General features: G+C 46.2%; 1 protein-coding gene across 5 annotated transcripts in view; it reads right to left on the bottom strand.

Moving 5' to 3' along the window:
* Nucleotides 1–840: 840 nt before the first annotated feature.
* ABCA6 (ATP binding cassette subfamily A member 6) overlaps nucleotides 841–19,407 on the bottom strand; it is a 61,381-nt gene continuing 42,814 nt past the window's right edge. For 3 of the 5 annotated variants that reach the window (XM_061144997.1, XM_061144999.1, XM_061145000.1), the window contains 15 exons: nucleotides 19,085–19,198; nucleotides 15,937–16,056; nucleotides 14,214–14,291; nucleotides 12,941–13,032; nucleotides 11,277–11,394; nucleotides 10,126–10,243; nucleotides 8,477–8,568; nucleotides 8,054–8,232; nucleotides 7,184–7,259; nucleotides 7,017–7,111; nucleotides 5,775–5,894; nucleotides 5,237–5,377; nucleotides 3,124–3,203; nucleotides 1,531–1,586; nucleotides 841–1,398 (listed from right to left, as the gene is read on the bottom strand). In XM_061144997.1, the coding sequence (XP_061000980.1) occupies nucleotides 1,297–1,398; nucleotides 1,531–1,586; nucleotides 3,124–3,203; nucleotides 5,237–5,377; nucleotides 5,775–5,894; nucleotides 7,017–7,111; nucleotides 7,184–7,259; nucleotides 8,054–8,232; nucleotides 8,477–8,568; nucleotides 10,126–10,243; nucleotides 11,277–11,394; nucleotides 12,941–13,032; nucleotides 14,214–14,291; nucleotides 15,937–16,056; nucleotides 19,085–19,198 (1,581 nt within the window). In that variant the 3' untranslated portion in view covers nucleotides 841–1,296. Of the gene's footprint in view, nucleotides 1,399–1,530; nucleotides 1,587–3,123; nucleotides 3,204–5,236; nucleotides 5,378–5,774; nucleotides 5,895–7,016; nucleotides 7,112–7,183; nucleotides 7,260–8,053; nucleotides 8,233–8,476; nucleotides 8,569–10,125; nucleotides 10,244–11,276; nucleotides 11,395–12,940; nucleotides 13,033–14,213; nucleotides 14,292–15,936; nucleotides 16,057–19,084; nucleotides 19,199–19,407 lie in introns of those variants that run through there. The other 2 variants (XM_061145001.1, XR_009693119.1) reach the window with 2 other exon arrangements.

Raw genomic sequence — 19,407 nt, 5'->3', positions numbered from 1 at the left:
TGTGATCACTTATGTGTGAAATCTAAAAAATAAATGACTGAATATAACAAATCAGAAATAGCCTCACAGATACAGAGAGCAAACTAGTGGTTGCCAGTGGGGTTAGGGGAGCAGGGAAGGAAAAGGGGTCACGAGGCCCAAACCACTGTGTAAATAAATAAGCCGCAAGGACACGCTCCACGGCACACGGAACGAGCCAGTGTTTGCACTAACTTTAAATGAGGTATAATCTGTAAAAATTTTGAATCACTCATTGTATACATGACACTAATATTATATATCAGCTCTAAGGAAGTGAGAGTCATGTCCGACTCTTTGTGACCCCATGAACTATACAGTCCATGGAATTCTCCAGGCCAGAATACTGGAGTGAGTAACCTTTCCCTTCTCTGGGGGATCTTCCCAATCCAGGGATCGAACCCAGGCCTCCTGCATTGCAGGCGGATTCTTTACCCGCTGAGCCACAAGGGAAGCCCAAGAATACTGGAGTGGGTAGCTTTTCCCTACTCCAGATCTTCCCGACCCAGGAATTGCACTGGGGTCTCCTGCACTGCAGGTAGATTTTTTTTTTTTAACCAATTGAGCTATCAGAGACGCCCCATATACCAACTATACTTCCATTAAAAAAAAGTCAAAGAACTTGTATCTGTTTTTAAGCTCTAGGTAACTTTCAGCTAATACATTGGTCATATATGGCCTGCCTTCTAGTCAGTTTTTTTTTACTGGAAGTTTGCTAGGTTTTTGAGACCTGTTTTCCCTGTCTTACCTTTTGCCTAACTACCATCTTGAAATTGGAAAGCAATCTGTTTCACACCACACAGAAACAACCTTTCCACTACACAATTTTAACTGTTTTATTTTATTGTTTTACTTTATAAAATCTACGTCTTTGTTATTCATTTTTATCGAAGCATAGGTGCTTTACAATGTTGTGAGTTCCTACGGTACAGCAACGAGAATTAGTTACACATAATCACACAACTCCTCTTTCTTGAATTTCCTTCCCGTTTAGGTCGCCACAGAGCCCTGAGCACCGGTTCCTTTTGCTGCTCAGCAGGCCCCTCCGTCCTCGGGAGTCTCCAGGCAAGAACACTGGAGTGGGCTGCCGTGCCCTCCTCCAGGGGATCTTCCCGACCCAGGGATTGAACCCGCATCTCTTGTGTCTCTTGCATTGGCAGGTGGGTTCTTTACCACTAGCACCAACTGGGAAGCCGTTTTAAAACTATATATACTGCTAATTGTTACGTGCGACATGAGCTTAAATAACATCAACAGAGAATGATCGGGCTGGAGGCTTCACGGGCCCTCTGAGGGGCAGAGGAGTTTCCATCTCATGGTTGTATTAACCTCTTCATCGACATTCCCCAGCTCCTGCTCCTTAGAGAGTTCTAAGAACACCTGAGTGGGAGGCAGAGAAGAAGGAAAAACAATGAGCAAGCTGTTGATTGGTCTCAAAAGAAACAGGCAACATGCATGGGACTTTTATGTGAAATTTACAGGAACGACACCAGCTCACGCGGGATGACTCACCTTTTCCAAGGTGCACTGAGAAAGGCTGTATTCTTCCAGGTTAAAGTTATGTTTCACTGAAAAAAAAAAACAGACTGGTGGTAGATGCTTACAATTATTTATTACCAACCACCTTTTCAAAGTCATCTGAAATAAAAGTGCCAGTAATGAATATGAATGGAACACAGAACTGAATGAACAAATGCTTGGTGAAAGAATGAAATAGTGAAAAGTCATAGTATCGGTATAAATACATATTAAACTCATCTTGATATTAGAATTTTCTCAGATCACTTACTGATAATATGGTTTATTACTGGATTGGCCACAAAGTTCCTTTGTAACATCTTATGGAAAAACTCAAAGGAACTTCATAGCCAACCTATTACTTCCTATGTGTATCTCAGGGAGACAGCTAAGTTCCTTGAGGGACTGAGGAACTCACCGATACATTCTTATACATGAGGAAGGTTGCAATTCCATCGCATTCCCTTCAAAAAGACCTCAAGGTCCTGCGTAACTGTGCTACAGCCAGTTCCTCTGCAGTCCCATCTCTCTACCAGATTTCCCCACCAGGAAATCTGCCATCAGATGCGCTCCATACACACTCACGGGTCCACAGCTCACCATTTACACACAGGATCCTCGGCGCACGAGCCACCCCTGGGTTCCGGGGATGGAGCAGCAGAGGTCGGGCAAAGCCTAAACCCCTGCCTTCATGCCGTCTGCATTCTAAAGAAGCACTTACATGTGTAATAAAGTAAATAACAGTAACTACTCTGGAGAAAAGAAATATCTAGGAAATATGTTGGTGCTCTTTTTCCAGGATGATTTTAAGGAAGGCCACAGTAACAAGCTGATAATTGAGCATAAACCTAAAAGAAGTGAGGAACAGCCTGGATATGTAAGAAGCAGAATTCCGGGAAGAAGGAGTAGAGTGTGAAGCCCTGGCGCAGGAGTAGGCAGGTGTGTCTACATTTAGGAAGAGCAAGAAAGCAAACCAGATTTCTTTCATCTCAAACATGAGGAGTCGGGCACCGCTCTAGGCTCTTCCAGATGAACTTGCTCAGTCCTCCTAGCAATCCTGCGAAGTGGCCACTGATACTACCTTTCACTTAGAGACGAGCCATCTAGACACACAGGGGTTACGTGGCTTTACCCAATGTCTCTTAGCTTGCAACTTGTTCTAAAAATGTAACTCCGGTGTGATCTAGAAACCCCACTCCTGGATGGATAGCTAAAGAAAATGAAAACACCAATTCAAGAAGATTCACACACTCCAGTGTTCAAAACCAGCACTGTCTACAATAGCTAAGATATGGAAGCAAACTAAGTGTCCATCAACAGATGAACGGATAAAGGAGGTGTGCTGTATAAATACGTATCTCACGTAAAATAAAAAACTGCAAGGATGTATTGTACAGCACAGGGGACACAGCCAGCATTTCATAATAATTTTAAATGGAGTAGAATCTACAAAAGCTTTGAACCACTGTTTTGTATGCCTGAAACAAATATAATAGTGTAAATCATCTGTACATCAATTGAAAAACGAACATAATTAAGGTAAGAACTAATTCTTCAAAAGTTTTATTTAAAAATGGCCATTCTTACCTGTCTCTAACTTGTGAAAGGCCTGAGAGAGAGGCTGGACGTCCTGCACAGGCAGTCTGTAAGCCAAGAAGGAGGCGTACCTGGAGACAGAAAAGTGTCACACTTCATCTTGAGTTTCAAGGGGGAAAATGACCGTCAAAATAAAAGTTGATATTAAAAGTCAGTAAATAAATTTTATTATTTTTAAAAATTTTATTAACAAATAAAATTAGTGCAAATTAACATTTGGCTTCAATATGAAACAATAAGATAAATTTCAATAGATACTTCTTGCAGTGGCTTTGTTGGCTGGCGGTTGGAGATAATTCTCCTGGAAATGATCCATTAAATTACATTTATGCTCCAATATTTCGGCCACCTGATGCCAAGAGCTGACTCATTGGAAAAGATCCTGATGCTGGGAAAGATGGAGGGCAGGAGAAGAGGGCGACAGAGGATGAGATGGTTGGATGGCATCACTGACTCGATGGACATGAGCTTGAGCACATTCCAGGAGATGGTGAAGGACAGGGGCGTCTGGCGTGTTGCAGCCCGTGGGGTTGCAAAGAGTCAGACACCATTTAGCAACTGAACAACAACAATGCTCAGTGTAGTTTATTCAAACCTTTTCCTCGTGGAACACAGACATTCTGAATGAATCCCTTTGCCGAGCTTGAATAATTTAGAGCTAATCCCAATATTTCATCCTCGTAACCAGAAAGTGAAGGCAAGAGACACGTGGTTGAGAGTGAGGGTCACAGTGGTGAGGGGACTGAGATGGCTTTACACTTAAAAAAAGCACAACACGAGAGCTGTGAGTTAAGTTTGATTTGGGGCGAAGTGAGGACTGTAGCCTGAGAGACAGCGCCTGAGATCGCTCTGAGACGCTGCTCGGAAGAGGCAGCGGGGCAAGGTCAGTGCGGAGGTGATTCTGCTGCAGGGGGGGTACATGCAGTCAGGCACGTGGTTTTTGCAGAGGATTCTGTTGGTCTCGTGACGGTTGCTGCTGACCACGAGGAGCCATTGTCGCCACGAAGGCGGTTAGTGCTTTTCTAGATGTGGGGAGGTGCAAGTGTTGGGCTTGCAAAATGGGCTCCTGAGGACATCTAACCATCTGAGGACCGGTCCTGTTTCCCCAGAGCACAGACGCCGCATGCCTGCCCCCTACCCAGAACTCTCTAGGGGGCATTGGAGGCCCGCAGCTGCTGCAGCACCCGGTTTGATCCTTGTAGAGGGAGGCAGGCCGACGGCTTGTGCCAATTTGCAGTGGACCCAGCTCGAAGGGGAGGAAGTGCCAGGGTTGATTTCTGCCCCCGCCCCCTCGTCCCCCTCTGCTGAGACCTCAGGCCCCATGCGTGGCTCGTTCCCAACAGACTGTGAAGCCCCCGGCCGCCCCGAAGCTGCTCAGACCCGTCTTCACCCAGCCCTGCTCTCCTGCCTGTCTACATCAAAGCCGTGGCTTGCGGGTCCGGGAATGGGACTGAGTCCCACGTCCCTGTACCCCGCTTAGATGATTCCGTTGCTTTGTACTGGGTGTTACACCCTGCTTCTTCCGTGGCTTCTCCCCCCGAGGAACTTCAAATTCAGCTCCTGCTCCAGCTCCCTGCCCCCACCTTGAGAAACCACACCCCTGTGTCTCTGTGCCCACATACACACCCCCTTCTGTTCTTCATTGTGAGGCAGGAAAACGCCACTAAAGGGACACGCTTTGATGATCCCAATTGCTGTTTCTGATGGGGCTGATTCACCCTAAATAGTTGTATCTTTAAAACAGTAAATACTTATATCTTAAATATTTATGGGGAAGCCCCGGGAAGGTGCCCCAGGCTGGCTGCACTTCTGTGCAGATTCAAGTCATCAGAACTTCCTCTCCTGTTTTTCCAAGTCCCACTCCAGACCTGGGGACCAGCCTTGGGTGGCCGCGGAGGCCCAGGCCGGGGTCCCCAGGCCTCCCCGGGGGGACACATCTTTCTGGGGACGCTCACAAATCTCCTCTAATCGGGAAGACGTAAATCTGTTTCTGAGGTCCCTCCCTTGCTGCTGAGGTCTAATTGCCCTGAAGTGCTCACAGAGCAAAGAAGGAACCACGGATGGGAGAAGCCAGCCTGCTCCTCACAGCCAAGAGCTCCTTCACCTTTCCTGCTGGGCGGCCCGCGGGAAAAGCCTCAGGACCTCCGTGTGGACCGACGTCCCCTGGGAAGCCTCCTTCAGTTTTAGTTCCAGAATGTAATCCTTGCCGAGGCGGTTTTTCAGGTGTTGGATGGAGCCAATGCATCTGTGAACAAGAAGGAAGGCACGCTGGGAAAATCTCATCCCTGGGATTTTTTCCTGTTATTCTTAAATTTCAGATGTAGGGAAAGGGGTCCCTGCGGGAGGGGGGAAGAGTTTCGCTGGTTACAGTGGTTTTGCCCTTTTCATATTGTTGTGTTAGTTACTAAGCAGTGTCCAGGTCTTTGCAACCCCATGGACTGTAGCCCACCAGGCTCCTCTGTCTGTGGGATCCTCCAGGCAAGAATACTGGAGTGGGTTGCCATTTCCTTCTCCAGGGTGTCGTCCAGAACCAAGGATCGAACCTGCATGTTGGATTCTTTACCGCTGAGCCACTGGGCAAGCCTGGCCCTTTCATAGCAAGTCTCGTTTAGAAATTGAGGGCAGGCTTGGCCGGCACCCACCTCAGCCTCCCGGACACCATGATGGCCACACGGTCACACACGGCCTCCGCCTCGGCCATGGAGTGGGTGGTCAGCAGGGCACCCCGCGTCGTGTTTCTAATGGCTGTCTGGATCATCTGCCTGAATGAGCCCCAACAGTAATGCCGTATTTTATAAGGGTGAGAAAAAAGAGAGACGGAAGGGAAATTTTATGGCTAAAATACAATTCATGAATCATATTTAAATTCTAAATTTAAAAAAAAAACAGGAAAATGTGATTACATAGAAGGTTTGATAATGGTTTTTAGGTGTGTTAATGGCATTCTGGTTAAGTTGGAAAAAAAAAGAAAATTTCACTTCTTTTGCAGAAGCTAACTGAAATGTTTACAAATGAAGGATACGCTGCCTAGTATTTGCTTCAAAATAATTGGAAAGCAGCAAAAGGAAGTGGGTGGAGGCAAAGATGAAGAAAGATTGGCCTTACACAGAGAGCATTTGGCTTAACAGAGTCACACGTGATTCTCTTTCCATTTGTATAAAATTTCCATAACAAAGTTCTTTTAAAAAGTTGGGAAAATACTGGGCAGACACAAATATGAAAGTGGATTGGAGAATTTTATAACTGCAAATATAAAGTCCTCAATAGGAATTTAAAAAGTATTAAAAGAAAGTCTAGATCAACAAATTTAACAGGTTAGCTAAAGGTGGCGGGGGCGGGGGGGGGGGGAGCAAAGGAGGAAAATGTATTCGCAAGCTAATAGTTTCTAAGGAAAAAGTTACAGACGTCTCAATAATTGGCAAAATTAATCTACATTCCAAATCGCAAGACCTAAAATTCCAGCGAGACCCTGAGGGGTTTTCTAACCCCAGGTGAATCCACTTGAAGATGGCGCACTATGAGAGAACGCGCTGTTTCGTCGCTCAGCCGTGTCCGCCTCATTGCGACCCCACGGGCCGCGGCCGCCAGGCCCCTCTGTCCATGCTCGCTCCAGGCAAGCGCGCTGGGACGGGCGGCCATGCCTTCCTCCAGGGGATCTTCCCGACCCAGGGACCCAACTCCTGTCTCCTACGTCGGCAGGTGGGTTCTCTACTACTGAGCCGCCAGGGACGCCCCTGAGAGGATCCACTTGTTAAATCCTGGTTCCCTAGGACGGTGAGTTGTCTCCGCTCAGCTAGGGGCCAGTGGATCTGCTTTCCAAGGTCCGCTTAAGAACGCTCCTTTCGCAGAAGGCCCCGCCCCCCGGCCCCGCGGGCGCCGCTCACCACAGCTGCTCCTGCTCGGCGGGGTCCAAGCCCGCGGACGGCTCATCCAGAAGCATGACGGGCGGGTCCCCCAGGAGGCTCAGCACAGAGCACAGCTGCGAGGCAGAGACACGGGCTGTTCCTGCCGCCGCCCGCCACCCTCCAGGCAGCCCGCGGCACACACGCACCTTTCTGGCGGCCCCTCCCGCTAACTTCTGCGCGGGAACGTTCAGCTGTTCGTGCAGCTTGAAGGCGTCCACCAGTCTGGTGGGAAACAGGGTGAGATCAGGAGAGGATGTGGGGAGAAGGTAAACACACACCGGGGTTATGGCCCTGGGTCCCCTCCTTGGCCCCATCACTCTCAGAACTAACCATCAACGCAACATTGTAAAGCAATTCTCTCCCAGTTAAAAAAAAATTTAAAAATCTAACCATCAGAGAATAAAGTTTATTCTGAACATGAAAGATTTACATCTCGTAAAAAAATTTTAAAACTAACTTGAATTCTAATGAAATAGATTATTCATTCATTCAACATTTTTTCAATTCATTTTGTTGAAGTGTAGCTGATTTACAATGTTGCGTTAATTTCTGCAGTACAGCAGACTGAATCAGCTATATGTATGTACATTCTTTTCCATATTCTTTTCCCTTAGGGTCTAACCCAGGATACTGAATACACTTTGTTATTTACCCACTCTGTGTGTGAGAGCTTGCACCTGCCAAGCCCAGGCTCTCTCTCCATCCCCCCCCACCCCATCCCAGGTTCCCCGGGACAACCACAAGTCTGTTCTCTGTGACTCTGTTCCTGTTTCTTCGATAAGTTCATTTGTGTCACAGTTTAGATCCCACGTGTAAGTGACACCCTGTGTATCACTGAACACTGACTAGTATTCTACGCCGTTTACTTTTTAAGGGTCCCCCAGCCGGGGATGCAGGGTTTGGCCCCTGGCCTCCATCCCCTCTGCACCCCTGCTGCTCCCCGAAGATGGAGCTGTCCCCCCTACTCCCCACTCTGTATCAGGACGGCACAGAGGAGCCTCATGGGCGCGCAGTACCGTGAGATGGCCACGCGGGCGTCCGCTCGCCGCAGCCCTTTCACAGCGGCGAACACCTCCAGATGCTCGCGCGTGGTCAGGCCGGGCCACAGCACATTCTCCTGGGGACAGTAGCCCAGGAACCGGATGCTGGCATCCCCCTGCTGATCCAGATCCGAACTGTACCCCGTCAGCTCCACCTGAGAAAGGGCGCTGGTTTCAGAAATGTGCAGGCTCGTCTTCAGCCACACGATTCCTCAAGAAACTGACTTGTGGCTAATGAATGCCTCAAGTTTTTGAACATCGAAGAAATATTACAGATGTCACCCCATATGTTTATTGCAGAAAACTATTTACTCACAGTACAGGCTCACAAGGACATCACCTCTATCTATTATAGCATGTCTATTTGGGGAACGGAAACCACATCTTCATTTGCACTACCTCTCCAGCTGTTGGCGTCATCATCCCAGATATCATTCTAACAGACGAACTTTTACCAGCACCGTTAGGTCCCAGCAATCCCAAAATTTCTCCTGAAAGACAGGCACCCGCCTGAATCAGTATTGGAAGTAAAACAATAACATAAATCTGCTTCTTCAGCAACTACTTGAGATACATGTTCATCTCCATTGCCATTTGGAATTTTTTTATCATATATGTAATCCATGTCACCAAAACATGTTCTTTAACCCCTATAATTATATAAAACATTTTGAAAAAAAGCTTAGAGACTGACATTTGCTGTCCATACATGGGTCTTTTTCCAGTGAAAAATGTGCCGATAATTTTTTATACGGCAGATGGCTGACCTGCTGAGCACCTCAGTAATTCCTAGACCTGGGGAGTCAGGCACCTTTTCTCCATCTCAAACTCCACCACCTGTGTCTGAGTCATTATCATCTTTCATCTGAGATGGTACAATGATATGAAAGCCTCTTAGCTTGTCCACCACCCAAATTCATGGACAAATAATAGCCAGGGTGAAACATTTTTCAAAGTATCAATTAAATGGTGACAAAAACCCTCTAGTGGCATTCTGTTCAACTGGCCTAATATCTAAACTCCACTGTTTTTCACGCTGGACGCCGCGGGCCCTGCTCACCTCTGAGAGCATTCCTTCACTTCACAGAGCATCTGCTGGCCTCTCTGAGCGCATTACCCACCCCAAAGGCAGGCCTGCGTCTGAGCCCGCGCTGTGTCCTCCGTCTGGGATGCTCTTATCTCTGCACGCTGACATCGCTGGCACCTTCTTATCACTTAGTGCTGAGCTGTGCCAAGTCGCTTTAGTCATGTCTGACTCTTTGTGGCCCCGTGGACTGTAGCCCGCCAGGCTCCTCTGTCCATGGGATTCTCCAGGCAAGAACACTGGAGAGGGCTCCCATGCCCTCCTCCAGGGGAGCTTCCTGACCCAGGGATTGAATCCAAGTCTCTTATATTTCCTGTATTAGCAGGTGGGTTCTTTACCACCACACCAACCTGAGGCCTGTTCTTACCTGGATCTTGGCTTAAACGTCTCTGCTCAAGAAAAGTCTTCCCTACCCTAAGCTTCCCTGTTGGCTCAGACGGTAAAGAATCCACCTGCAACGCAGGAGACCTGGGTTCAATTCACGGGTTGGGAGGATCCCCTGGAGGAGGGAATGGCAACCCACTCCAGTATTCTTGCCTGGAGATCCCATGGACAGAGGAGCCTGGTGGGTCACAGTCCATGGGGTCGCAAAGAGTTGGACACAACCGAGCAACTGAGGCTTTCAGATTTCAACCCTAAGTGAATGTGGCCCCGAGTCACCCAGGTCATTTCACAGATTTGAATGGTCCCCATAGAACCTGCCTGTGTGACATCTGAAACTTCTCTTGATAAGTTATTTTTGTTTACTGACCCCTCTGGGGATGTAAAAACTATGCTATCATGCATTTGTCTCTTTGTTTCATAATTATATTTACAGATTCTTAAACAGCCCCTGGTGCACTCAAGAAAACATATGTTGAATGAGTGAATGAACGCTTCAGCAAGTACAACAGTGTCAATAACCTCGATGTCGAGTGGGTATTTCTAAAAACAATGGCAAATTTAAACACTGACTGTTCCAAACCTTTTTTAACACAGAAGGAGATGTTTCTCACTGCTGTCTTCTTCCTCCTTCTTGAAAAGCACCTTTTCTTCTGGCCTGCGTATTCTTTGTGCAGACAGCTAGCAATTATGACCGGTTTCTGGAACACAGGACAGAGTGACTTCCTCTTAAGCAGCGGTCACTTTTCATTTCTACGTTCTGCCTCCTGGAGCCTCTCTTGCCCTCTGTCATGAACCAAACCATATTTGTGTTGAGGGCAATCCACATTGCTTGTCTCAAATGTAACATGCATTCATGGATGCTGACCATACTTCTTGCTAAAAACAGATGAATGAATAAAGAATATGTATATATGTATATATACATATATATATATTACTCAGTCATAAAAAGAATGAAATCATGTCATTTGCAGCAACCTGGATGGACCTAGAGATGATGTTAAGTGATGTAAGTGAAGTGAGTCAGAAAGATACAGACAAATATCGCAGGAAGTCACTTATATGTGGAATCTAAACTATAACACAAACAAAAACTCAGTGGACTGAGTAAACAGCACCATTTTAGGCTGGCTTCTTGCCTTCCAGTAACAGAGGTATCTAAACTCGTGTGAACACCTCCCATATCAAAATCAAAGAGTAATTCTTAAAATTTTAATCTCTACCCGGCATTCTATAACAAATCTCACATAAATTCTTTGATTCATGAAACTGGGGGTTTGAAATTGCAGCTCTACATATCCAAGTCCATTTTTCTCAAAAAACAAAAAAAAGATGAAACCAGTGTGATTTGCATTCTTCTTTGAACATCAAGGACTTCGAAAGACATGCCTGCATATTTAGGAATTAGATAAAAACATGGTTTCCCAGGTGGTTCAGTGGTAAAGAACCCACCTGCAGTGCAGAAGATACAAGAAACACAGGTTCAATCCCTGGGTTGGGAAGATCCCCTGGAGGATAAAATGGCAACCCACTTCAGTGTTCTTGCCTGGAGACTCCCGTGGACAGAGGGGCCTGGCGGGCTGCAGTTCATGGGGTCACAGAGTCAGACACCACTGAGCGCACACATACCCCGAACCCCAAACTTTCTAAACAAAACCCAGCACATCAATCAACCTCTGTTCCTGAGCTCCTGAATATTCCATTAACTCATTTTGCCACTTGTGTCCCTACCTCCTCTATTGATGTGTTCAGGGCGGTGGCTGTTCTTATTCTTTCTGCTTGAACATCTTCGTCTTCACCTGCATGTTCTTCCGCATTTGAATGAGCATCTCTGCTTTTTGGGGAAATTCTACAGAAAAGATGAAATATACAGCACATGATTTTTTGCTAGGTATCAAAGATGTATCAAAAATCAGCTTCTCTAACTATCCCTCCCACTTCCCCCGCCATAGACTATATTTAAAATGGCTATATTTAAAATGGATAGCCAACAAGCTCCTACTGTAAGCACAAGGAACTCATGGTTATGTGGCAGCCTGGATGGGCGGGAAGTTTGAGGCAGAATGGATACAGGTATACGTAGCGCTGAGGCAGTTTGCTGCTCATCTGAAACTATCGCATTGTGATTGGCTATACCATTATACAAAATAAAAAGTTAAAAAAAAAAATCAGCTTCTCTGTGATTTCACCGTGGTGCTTTCAACAAACTGGTGATGATGCTGACTATGAATATCATGTCTTCTTCTGCCAGGAACATCCACCCCTGCAACCGAATCCCCTTCTCGGTGTTGCTGCGGTTCTCTTAATGAGTGTCTCTGACCCTTTCGAATTTCTCAGCAAGCACTGCCGCTGCTTTGAAAATCAGGTCCCTTGCGTTCTTCTCTGCTGACTCTGAGCCCACGTGACTCACACCCAGTATCTGCCTGGCGTCCTTTACTGTTTGGGGCTTCCCTGTGGCTCAGACTCTGCCTGCAGTGCAGGAGACCTGGGTTCGATCCCCGGGGCGGGAAGATCCCTGGAGAAGGAGATGGCGACCCGCCCCCTCCAGGATCCCAGTATTCAGGGGAGGCTGGAGTCTCCCCCCTGCTAAAACACTCTGAGCTGTGCTGCCGAGCCAACCCCATCCTATCGCTCTGGTCAGGCATGTGTGATCCTCTTGAGTGGGAAAAGGGCATATTTGAGTTCTCATTAAAATGCTTCTCTTAATATATACATTTTATTGAAGTAGAGCTGACTTACAATGTTTCCTGTGCGCAGCAAGGTGATTCAGTTACACGTACACACATTGATTATTTTTCAGATTATTCTCCATTATTAGTTATTATAAGATATTGACCACAGGTCCCTGTGCTATACAGTAAACCTTTCTTGCTTACAGAATATCTATTTTTTTTTTTAGTTAGAAATCTAGCATTCTATTCATACTAAGTCAAACAAGTATTTGAATTCTCATTAAATTTTTGAGAGCTTGAAAGCTCCCTTCAGCTGACTGATGGCAGAACTCTGCCTGGTGGGATGATTTAGTCACTCAGTCGTGTCCGACTCTTGCTACCCCACTGACTGTAGCCCGCCAGGCTCCTCTGTCCTTGGGATTCTCCAGGCAAGAATACTGGAGTGGGTTGCCATTTCTTTCTCCAGGATTTTTTTCTGACCCAGGGATCGAACCCAGGTTGCCTGCATTGCAGGAAGATTCTTTTACCAACTGAGCTACAAGGGACGCCTCTGCCTAGGTGTCCCGTTTCCTGGCAGTTCAGCCAGAAATCCACTGACCATGCTGAAAATCATCACGCTATTTATACTGTCAATATAAATCAGCATTAAGAGGCTGAGGGTGCAGCCACTCCCCAGGAATATTAAAATGCAATATTAAGTATGAAATTAACTTTTATCCCAACCTGAAAACAGGATCCTTTTGCATTATTTTCTTTCCACACTTTGCTTCTAGGCATCGCAGGACAAACATGAAGAGCAAAGCCTGAAAGTAAGGCTAGGAGCAAAGAAGCAGTTACACTGAGGGGGTGAGTTCACATCAGAAACATCTGAATCATAGTTTGGGTCTCTTGTCTTCAGATAAAACAGGTCTGAAGCATTCATACAGATCAGTTGTACAGTAACGATCCAGCTTGGGAAACCCGCCTCCTTTCTTTCTCCCTGATGGACAACCTACATCCGGTCTGTCAGCACCCGTGACCTGTTTCTCCTTTCAAAGTTACCCAGAGCTCAGGGCTGCCCCCACCCTAGCCGGACAGTAATCGCTGACAGTAACACCGCAGCCCCTGGCTGTGGGTCTTTCTTCTTCCCTTGCCCCAAACATCTACTCTCAACACAGCAACGGGAGCCATATTTTAGAGCATAGATCAGATCATAGCACTTCCTGAAAACTCCGCTGGCTCCTTGCTCGCACAAAGTAAGATCAAAGTCCTGGACGTGACCCAGGATCTCCCAGTCAACCCTCCGTTCATCCACACTCAGCTTGGTCACCTCTGTGACCTTCACTCTCCCCTGTGGCTACCCTGCCGCCTGCCTGACCCTGGGTCAAGTCAGGGTCACTCTCCCACCTCCTCCGGGAATATTCCTCCCTGTGATGTCCCCAAGGCTCGCTTCCTTGCCTCCTGCAGGTTTTTATTTTTGAAGTCCATCCATCTCACACCCCATGTTATTTATTTAGTTTATTATCTGTCTCCTTCCATCAGAATTTAAGCCCCATGAGGGCAAGGGCTACTATTTTTGATCTATGCCTAGAAAAGTACTGCCACATATGCAAAGACACTAATTTCCTTCAGCCCATATACACCAGTATAATCATTTTCCCTTTTCATTTTTTTTTTTTTTTACTTTGCTTTGTTTATCTCTAATTGCAAAGGATTTAAGTTATATTGCATGGATTTCTTTACAAACTCTCAAATTTGGAGGGGGCAGTAGACAGGATAAATAAGAAAATCTAATTTTATACTGCATTCTGGATTTACACAGTCCATTCATGCATATAAGAAATAACTAGAATGTAGAATTGTATCTGAATGTAATTGCTTTGTCTAAGACTATATTAAAAACACTTTCAAAGTTGGCACACTTCAGACAAGATCAAAGAGTTACTACAGTAAATGATAAGCCCCCCCGCCCCCCCTCCAAAAAAAAGCAGGCAGTGAGGTAGAAAAGCTGTCTTACTATTAAGCACACTAGAAGGTCAGCTGCACTCAGGTCAAAACTTGCGTCTTGATGTTTCATCCTGTATGAATGGATTCTCTGCAAAGACCAAAAAAAAAAAAAGGCTCAATGGAAATTCATCAGCTTTCTTATTCGCTTTTAATTAACAGGGAATTTTACTTATTGGAGATTTCCCTCATTAACTTTGATTCCCCCTTTGTGCCCTGGTGACAAGCAATTCCCCACAGAGAAGAGAGGACCCCTACCCAGCCCTGCCTGCCTCTCCGAGGAGGTGACCCAAGTCTGTCCATCTCTTCCTTCTATTTTTCCTTGATATTTTGGTTTAATGTTTGCTGACCGTTTACTCAGGTGTAACAGACAAGAGGGATCTACACCGTGAATGATTCTAGGGCTCCACCTTCTCTGCCCTAAATGCCCCCAGGAGCCGTCCTGGATCCCAGGGGCGACTGTTTCCAGCGCAATAATTAGTCCCATCCTGGGATTCTTTCTTCATCAGCGGGCGTTCAGAAAGTCACTCATTCCTCCCCAACCGTGTGTGACACACGTGGGTTGGTGTATTTCGCTTCACAGGGCGACTTACATCTTAGGAGAGAAAGGCTTTGCGTGAAGGAATGAATTTGCAGGCGGGAATCCCAGGCAGTGCCAGTGAAGGGAAGGGACACTTCGCAGCTTACTCTCCGGGCCCCTGGGAGCACACGGCGTCAGGGAGCCCTCGCGGCTCCCTCTAAGCCACGGCCTCCTGGAAGACGGCGTGCTCCTGGCCAACCTCTCCCGCTCGCCGCGCCATCTGGCTCTTCCTGTGTGAAGCGCCTTTGCCTCTTCAGTGCCCCGAGCACCCTCTCCTGCATCCCTGCCTCGGCCGTTCTGCCACCCGCCGCCCCGCTGCCCCCGCCGCCGGCCGCCCTTCGCTCGTCAGGACCCAGCGTAAACCGGCCCCGCCACGGACCGCAGCACGCCAGGCCTCCCTGTCCATCACCAACTCCCGGAGTTTACTCAGACTCATGTCCACTGAGTTGGTGATGCCATCCAGCCATCTCATCCTCTGTTGTCCCCTTCTCCTCCCTCCTTCAATCTTTCCCAGCGTCGGGGTCATTTCCAAAGAGTGGAAATGACCACCTTCGCATCAGGTGGTCAAAGTATTGGCGCTTCAGCATCAGTTTAATTCTATTTCTCAATGAGTTAAGTGTTATTGTATGTGAGTATACACTCACACTGGATAATGAATACCCATGGAATCAGGCAACATTTTTCCATCTAACATTTGTTTTAAATACATTTGACAGTGTTTACGTTTCATAAAGTGCATATGGCAGAAGCTTTTATTTTTATTTTCGGCTGCCCAGTATGCCTTTGGGTATCTTAGTTCTCCCACCAGGGATTGAACCTGGGCCCTCCACCGCAAAAGTGCTGAGTCCTCACTGCTGACCCCCAGAGAATTCCTGGCAAAGCTTTCAAAATGGCTTTATTGTGGTTAAATTCTCATGCCATACAATTCATTCATCTTACATGTGCGATTCAAAGATTTTTAGTAAATTAGCAGAGATGCAAGAGCATCACCACAATTCAACTTAGGAACATTTCTGCCGCCCCAAAGAGATGCCACTCCGTTCCCACCTCAGCTCCCAGGAAAACACCAGCCCGCTGTCTGTTTTCATAGGTTTAGGCAAAGTGCTTTAATAGGCTGCACATTCAAAATTAATGGCAATTTGATAACATTTCTTACCACTTGCAAAAAAGTTATAAATCCACTCAAGGTTGCTGAGGGAGCTAAAGCCATGCAGGCTATCAGGACAGGGACGTCTGGCCCAAGTATCATCGTGATGCCAAACGTGACGACTGTGACCTGCAAGGCAAGGGGGGACACGTCAGCCCCACACACACTCAGCGACACTGATATTTGAGGACATGCTTAAGATGCAGGCGTTCTGATCAAATGCATGGGAATGTTCCCTTGTGCGGACACACTCCTTTCAAAGGGAGAAGGGAAGGGAGGAGAGTTTGTTATGAGTGAGTGTATGACCTTCAGCTCCCAACAGAAAATTCTTAAAGGGAACATCTGGAGACGAAGGTGAGAGCTAAATTGTTCAAACAGACTCACTGAGACCTCGGTTTTATCCCGAGTCTGCCACTAATTTTTGTGTGACTTTAATTAGGTTACTTGACTAGCAGATCCAAACGATTGTGTACGGGATGGATAAACAAGGTCCCACTATACAGCACAGGGAACTACATCCAAGGTCCTGTGATAAACCCTAATGGAAAAGAATGTGTGTATGTAACAGTCACTTCGCTGAACAGCAGAAATTAAACTCAACATTGCAAATGAGCCACACTTCAATAAAAGAGTTTAAAAAAAAGAAATTATAAAGGATTAAAGCATCAAAGAAAAAAAATCCAAAAACAGAATACTTAATTTTTTCCCTCCATAAAATGAGGAGAATTATACTAGATAATCTTCATTATTTTTCAAATCTGATATTTCAACATTCCATAAATATGTGGTTACTTTTCAGTGGTATAAAAAAATGAAACAGACAAATGCAAAGAAAAAAGAAAATAATCAGAAAGTATATAAACAAGTAGGACACTGTAACACTATGGTGTACTTTTTATATTGTGAACAAAGAAAGTTTTAGTTTGCAAAACTTACTTTGTTTTTGCAATACTGCTTTGTCTTATTTTAACCCATAAGTTTAAAATTAATTGGGAATAAAGGGAAAAAAAATATCTCCAATCATTTGAAGATATATTTCGATTTGAAAAATGCAGTTTTTCGGTGTCAAAAATTCAGTTCTCGGCTGTGGTTCTTTATTTGCTAAAGCTTGCTTATTTACACGATAGTGAGAAGGTCTTAGTCATCATACTAACCCACAAACCTAACAGAAAAGGCCTTGGTATTATCGTGACTCTCCTTAGAAACAACAAAGCCAAGTTTCCTTGTTTGTTCGTTTATTCACTTGCCGCTGAGGAATTCTGCCGGAGGAATTCACGATAAGACAGTGCAGACTCAGGTATGCTTCTCCCCGGCGCTGGAGGGAGTCTGCCTCACCAGCCCTTCGTGCCTTACTATGCACAGACTTGGCAAGGGGCGGGGAGACGGGGGATGGTCTCTGCTCTCTCAGTGGACAGACATGGAAGCTCCGCTCTGGCAGAGTCTGACGTTTCGAGTTCTGGAAGCGCTGTTCTGTGCTGTTGGAGTTGACACACTTTGAAATCTGCTGAGAAAATTCTTTCTCATTTTTCCCAACCGAAGGCATCACTGCAGAGGCTACATCCGTGAGGAGAGCCCCTGCCCTGGCCTGCTTCTGCAGTGAAAGCTGAGGGGAAGGCGCGGTTCTACCGGAGATGCTGAGTGAGTCCTCATCTGAGAGGCTGTCGGGTCTGTGCAGACAGGGTGAGTGGTGAGGGCCTGGTAACCCAGCGGCTGCCTCCTCCCTCGACACACTGCAGCAGGCGTTCGTCTAGATGTGCATTTACTAAATCTCAGCCTGGAGTGGTTTCTGCTCAACGAGAGCCAGCCGAGCGAGTGGGCAAAGACATAAAGAAAAAGGAAGCACGATTCCGGGCTGCTGACTCAGGACCAGTCAGCTCGAAGAGCGTCTCCGAGGCTGCTCACGCTGGGACAGTAGAGTCCTCACTCACTCTGACAGGAGCAGACCTGTCAGAGCCCCTGCTGGCCAATAACCCTGAGGCCACTCGAACACCAGCCCCGAAAGAGACTTTGTTCAGAGCCGAAATGACAAGAAGACACAAAGTGTGCACACGGATTTTCTGTCCACCTTTTCCGGACGTATGCAAACCAAGAATGTGAGCTGAAAAGAAATCAACTGTCAGTCAGACTGACATCTGTTCCGCTTACCCAGCTTTTGGTTTTATATTGTGCAGTATTATTAAGTCTGTTGGCTGGAAAAAAAAAAAAAGAGTTCCCACAGCAGAGTATGAATGGAAAGACTTTGGTGCACCAAATGTTCACGACTGTGTCTCAAAATCAGTCTTCCAAATAAAGTATCTCTACAGACACTACCAGCAGAATACCGAGAAATACTGGGTTGGCCAAAAAGTTTCTCTTGGGTGTTTCCATAACATCTTAACTTTTTGGCCAACCCAATACTATCTAGAGATGCCAAATCAGAACGCTGTCCGCTGAGAAAGGGTGAGTCAACAGCTAGCTGCTGACCAGGACAATCCGCTGCCAACGCCTTACAGAAACCAGTGGATGATATCATATGCATTTTCTTAGCAGGTGGACTTTGGTTGGGTTTCTCTCGTGATTTCAAGACTCCTACTCCAAGAACTGAGAGCTGTGTATGCAAGACAGACATTCCACCAGCAGCTGAGGAGTTCAGCGAAAAGGCACCTGAAATGCTGAGACTAGGCAACCCCAGAGTTTAGACTAACATTTCCATCCAAGTTTTCAGTGATCTTACATGCTCAGTCGCTTATTCATGTCCCACTCTTCTGCGACCCCAGGGGCTTCCCAGGTGGCGCTACTAAAGAACCCACCTGCCAACGCAGATGTAAGAGACACCTGAGTCGGGAAGAAGGAAATGGCAACCCAGTCCAGTGTTCTTGCCTGGAGAATCCCATGGACAGAGGAGCCTGGCGGGCTACAGTCCATGGGGTCGCAAAGAGTCGGATAGAAAGTAGCAACTTAGCAGGCATAGCACACGAATCTTCTCTGTAAATTCGAGTTGAGTTCGTACATGAATTCTCCAGGAACATCCATCACTGACTCCGTAACATGTTACGCCCACTCCCCTTTCTAGGGTATGATTTTAAGGTATTGATTGTCCCCATTGCTCAAGGCAAACATGACTATGTTTAATGTTACACTGAAAGTTTAAAAAAGAACGGTTTGTGTAAGTACTTACTACATAGAAGCAAAATGACCAAAGGCCACTATTTTTTCTCCTCTTACGAAAAATAAATGCTATCACGTATGTCAGGAAGACAAGTGAAGCTGCATAACCAAGCGTCATGACAACCTGAAGATAATACAAAGAAATACCAAAGTCAAAAAAATGAAATATGAACTGAGGAAGAGGTTACAAGAGTTGCTTATGTTTCTTATTACACATGCACTCTGCATGGTTTCTGTTTGGGTTTGTGACCAACTAAAAGTGGAAACTTCATGATTATATGAAACTATATCAATGTGAACGTTTACTATGAATTGCTGTATAAGATATTGCCT

Source organism: Dama dama, chromosome 5 (assembly GCF_033118175.1).
Source record: "Dama dama isolate Ldn47 chromosome 5, ASM3311817v1, whole genome shotgun sequence".
NCBI lineage: Eukaryota > Metazoa > Chordata > Mammalia > Artiodactyla > Cervidae > Dama > Dama dama.
This window is presented reverse-complemented; position numbering and strand designations above follow the sequence as displayed.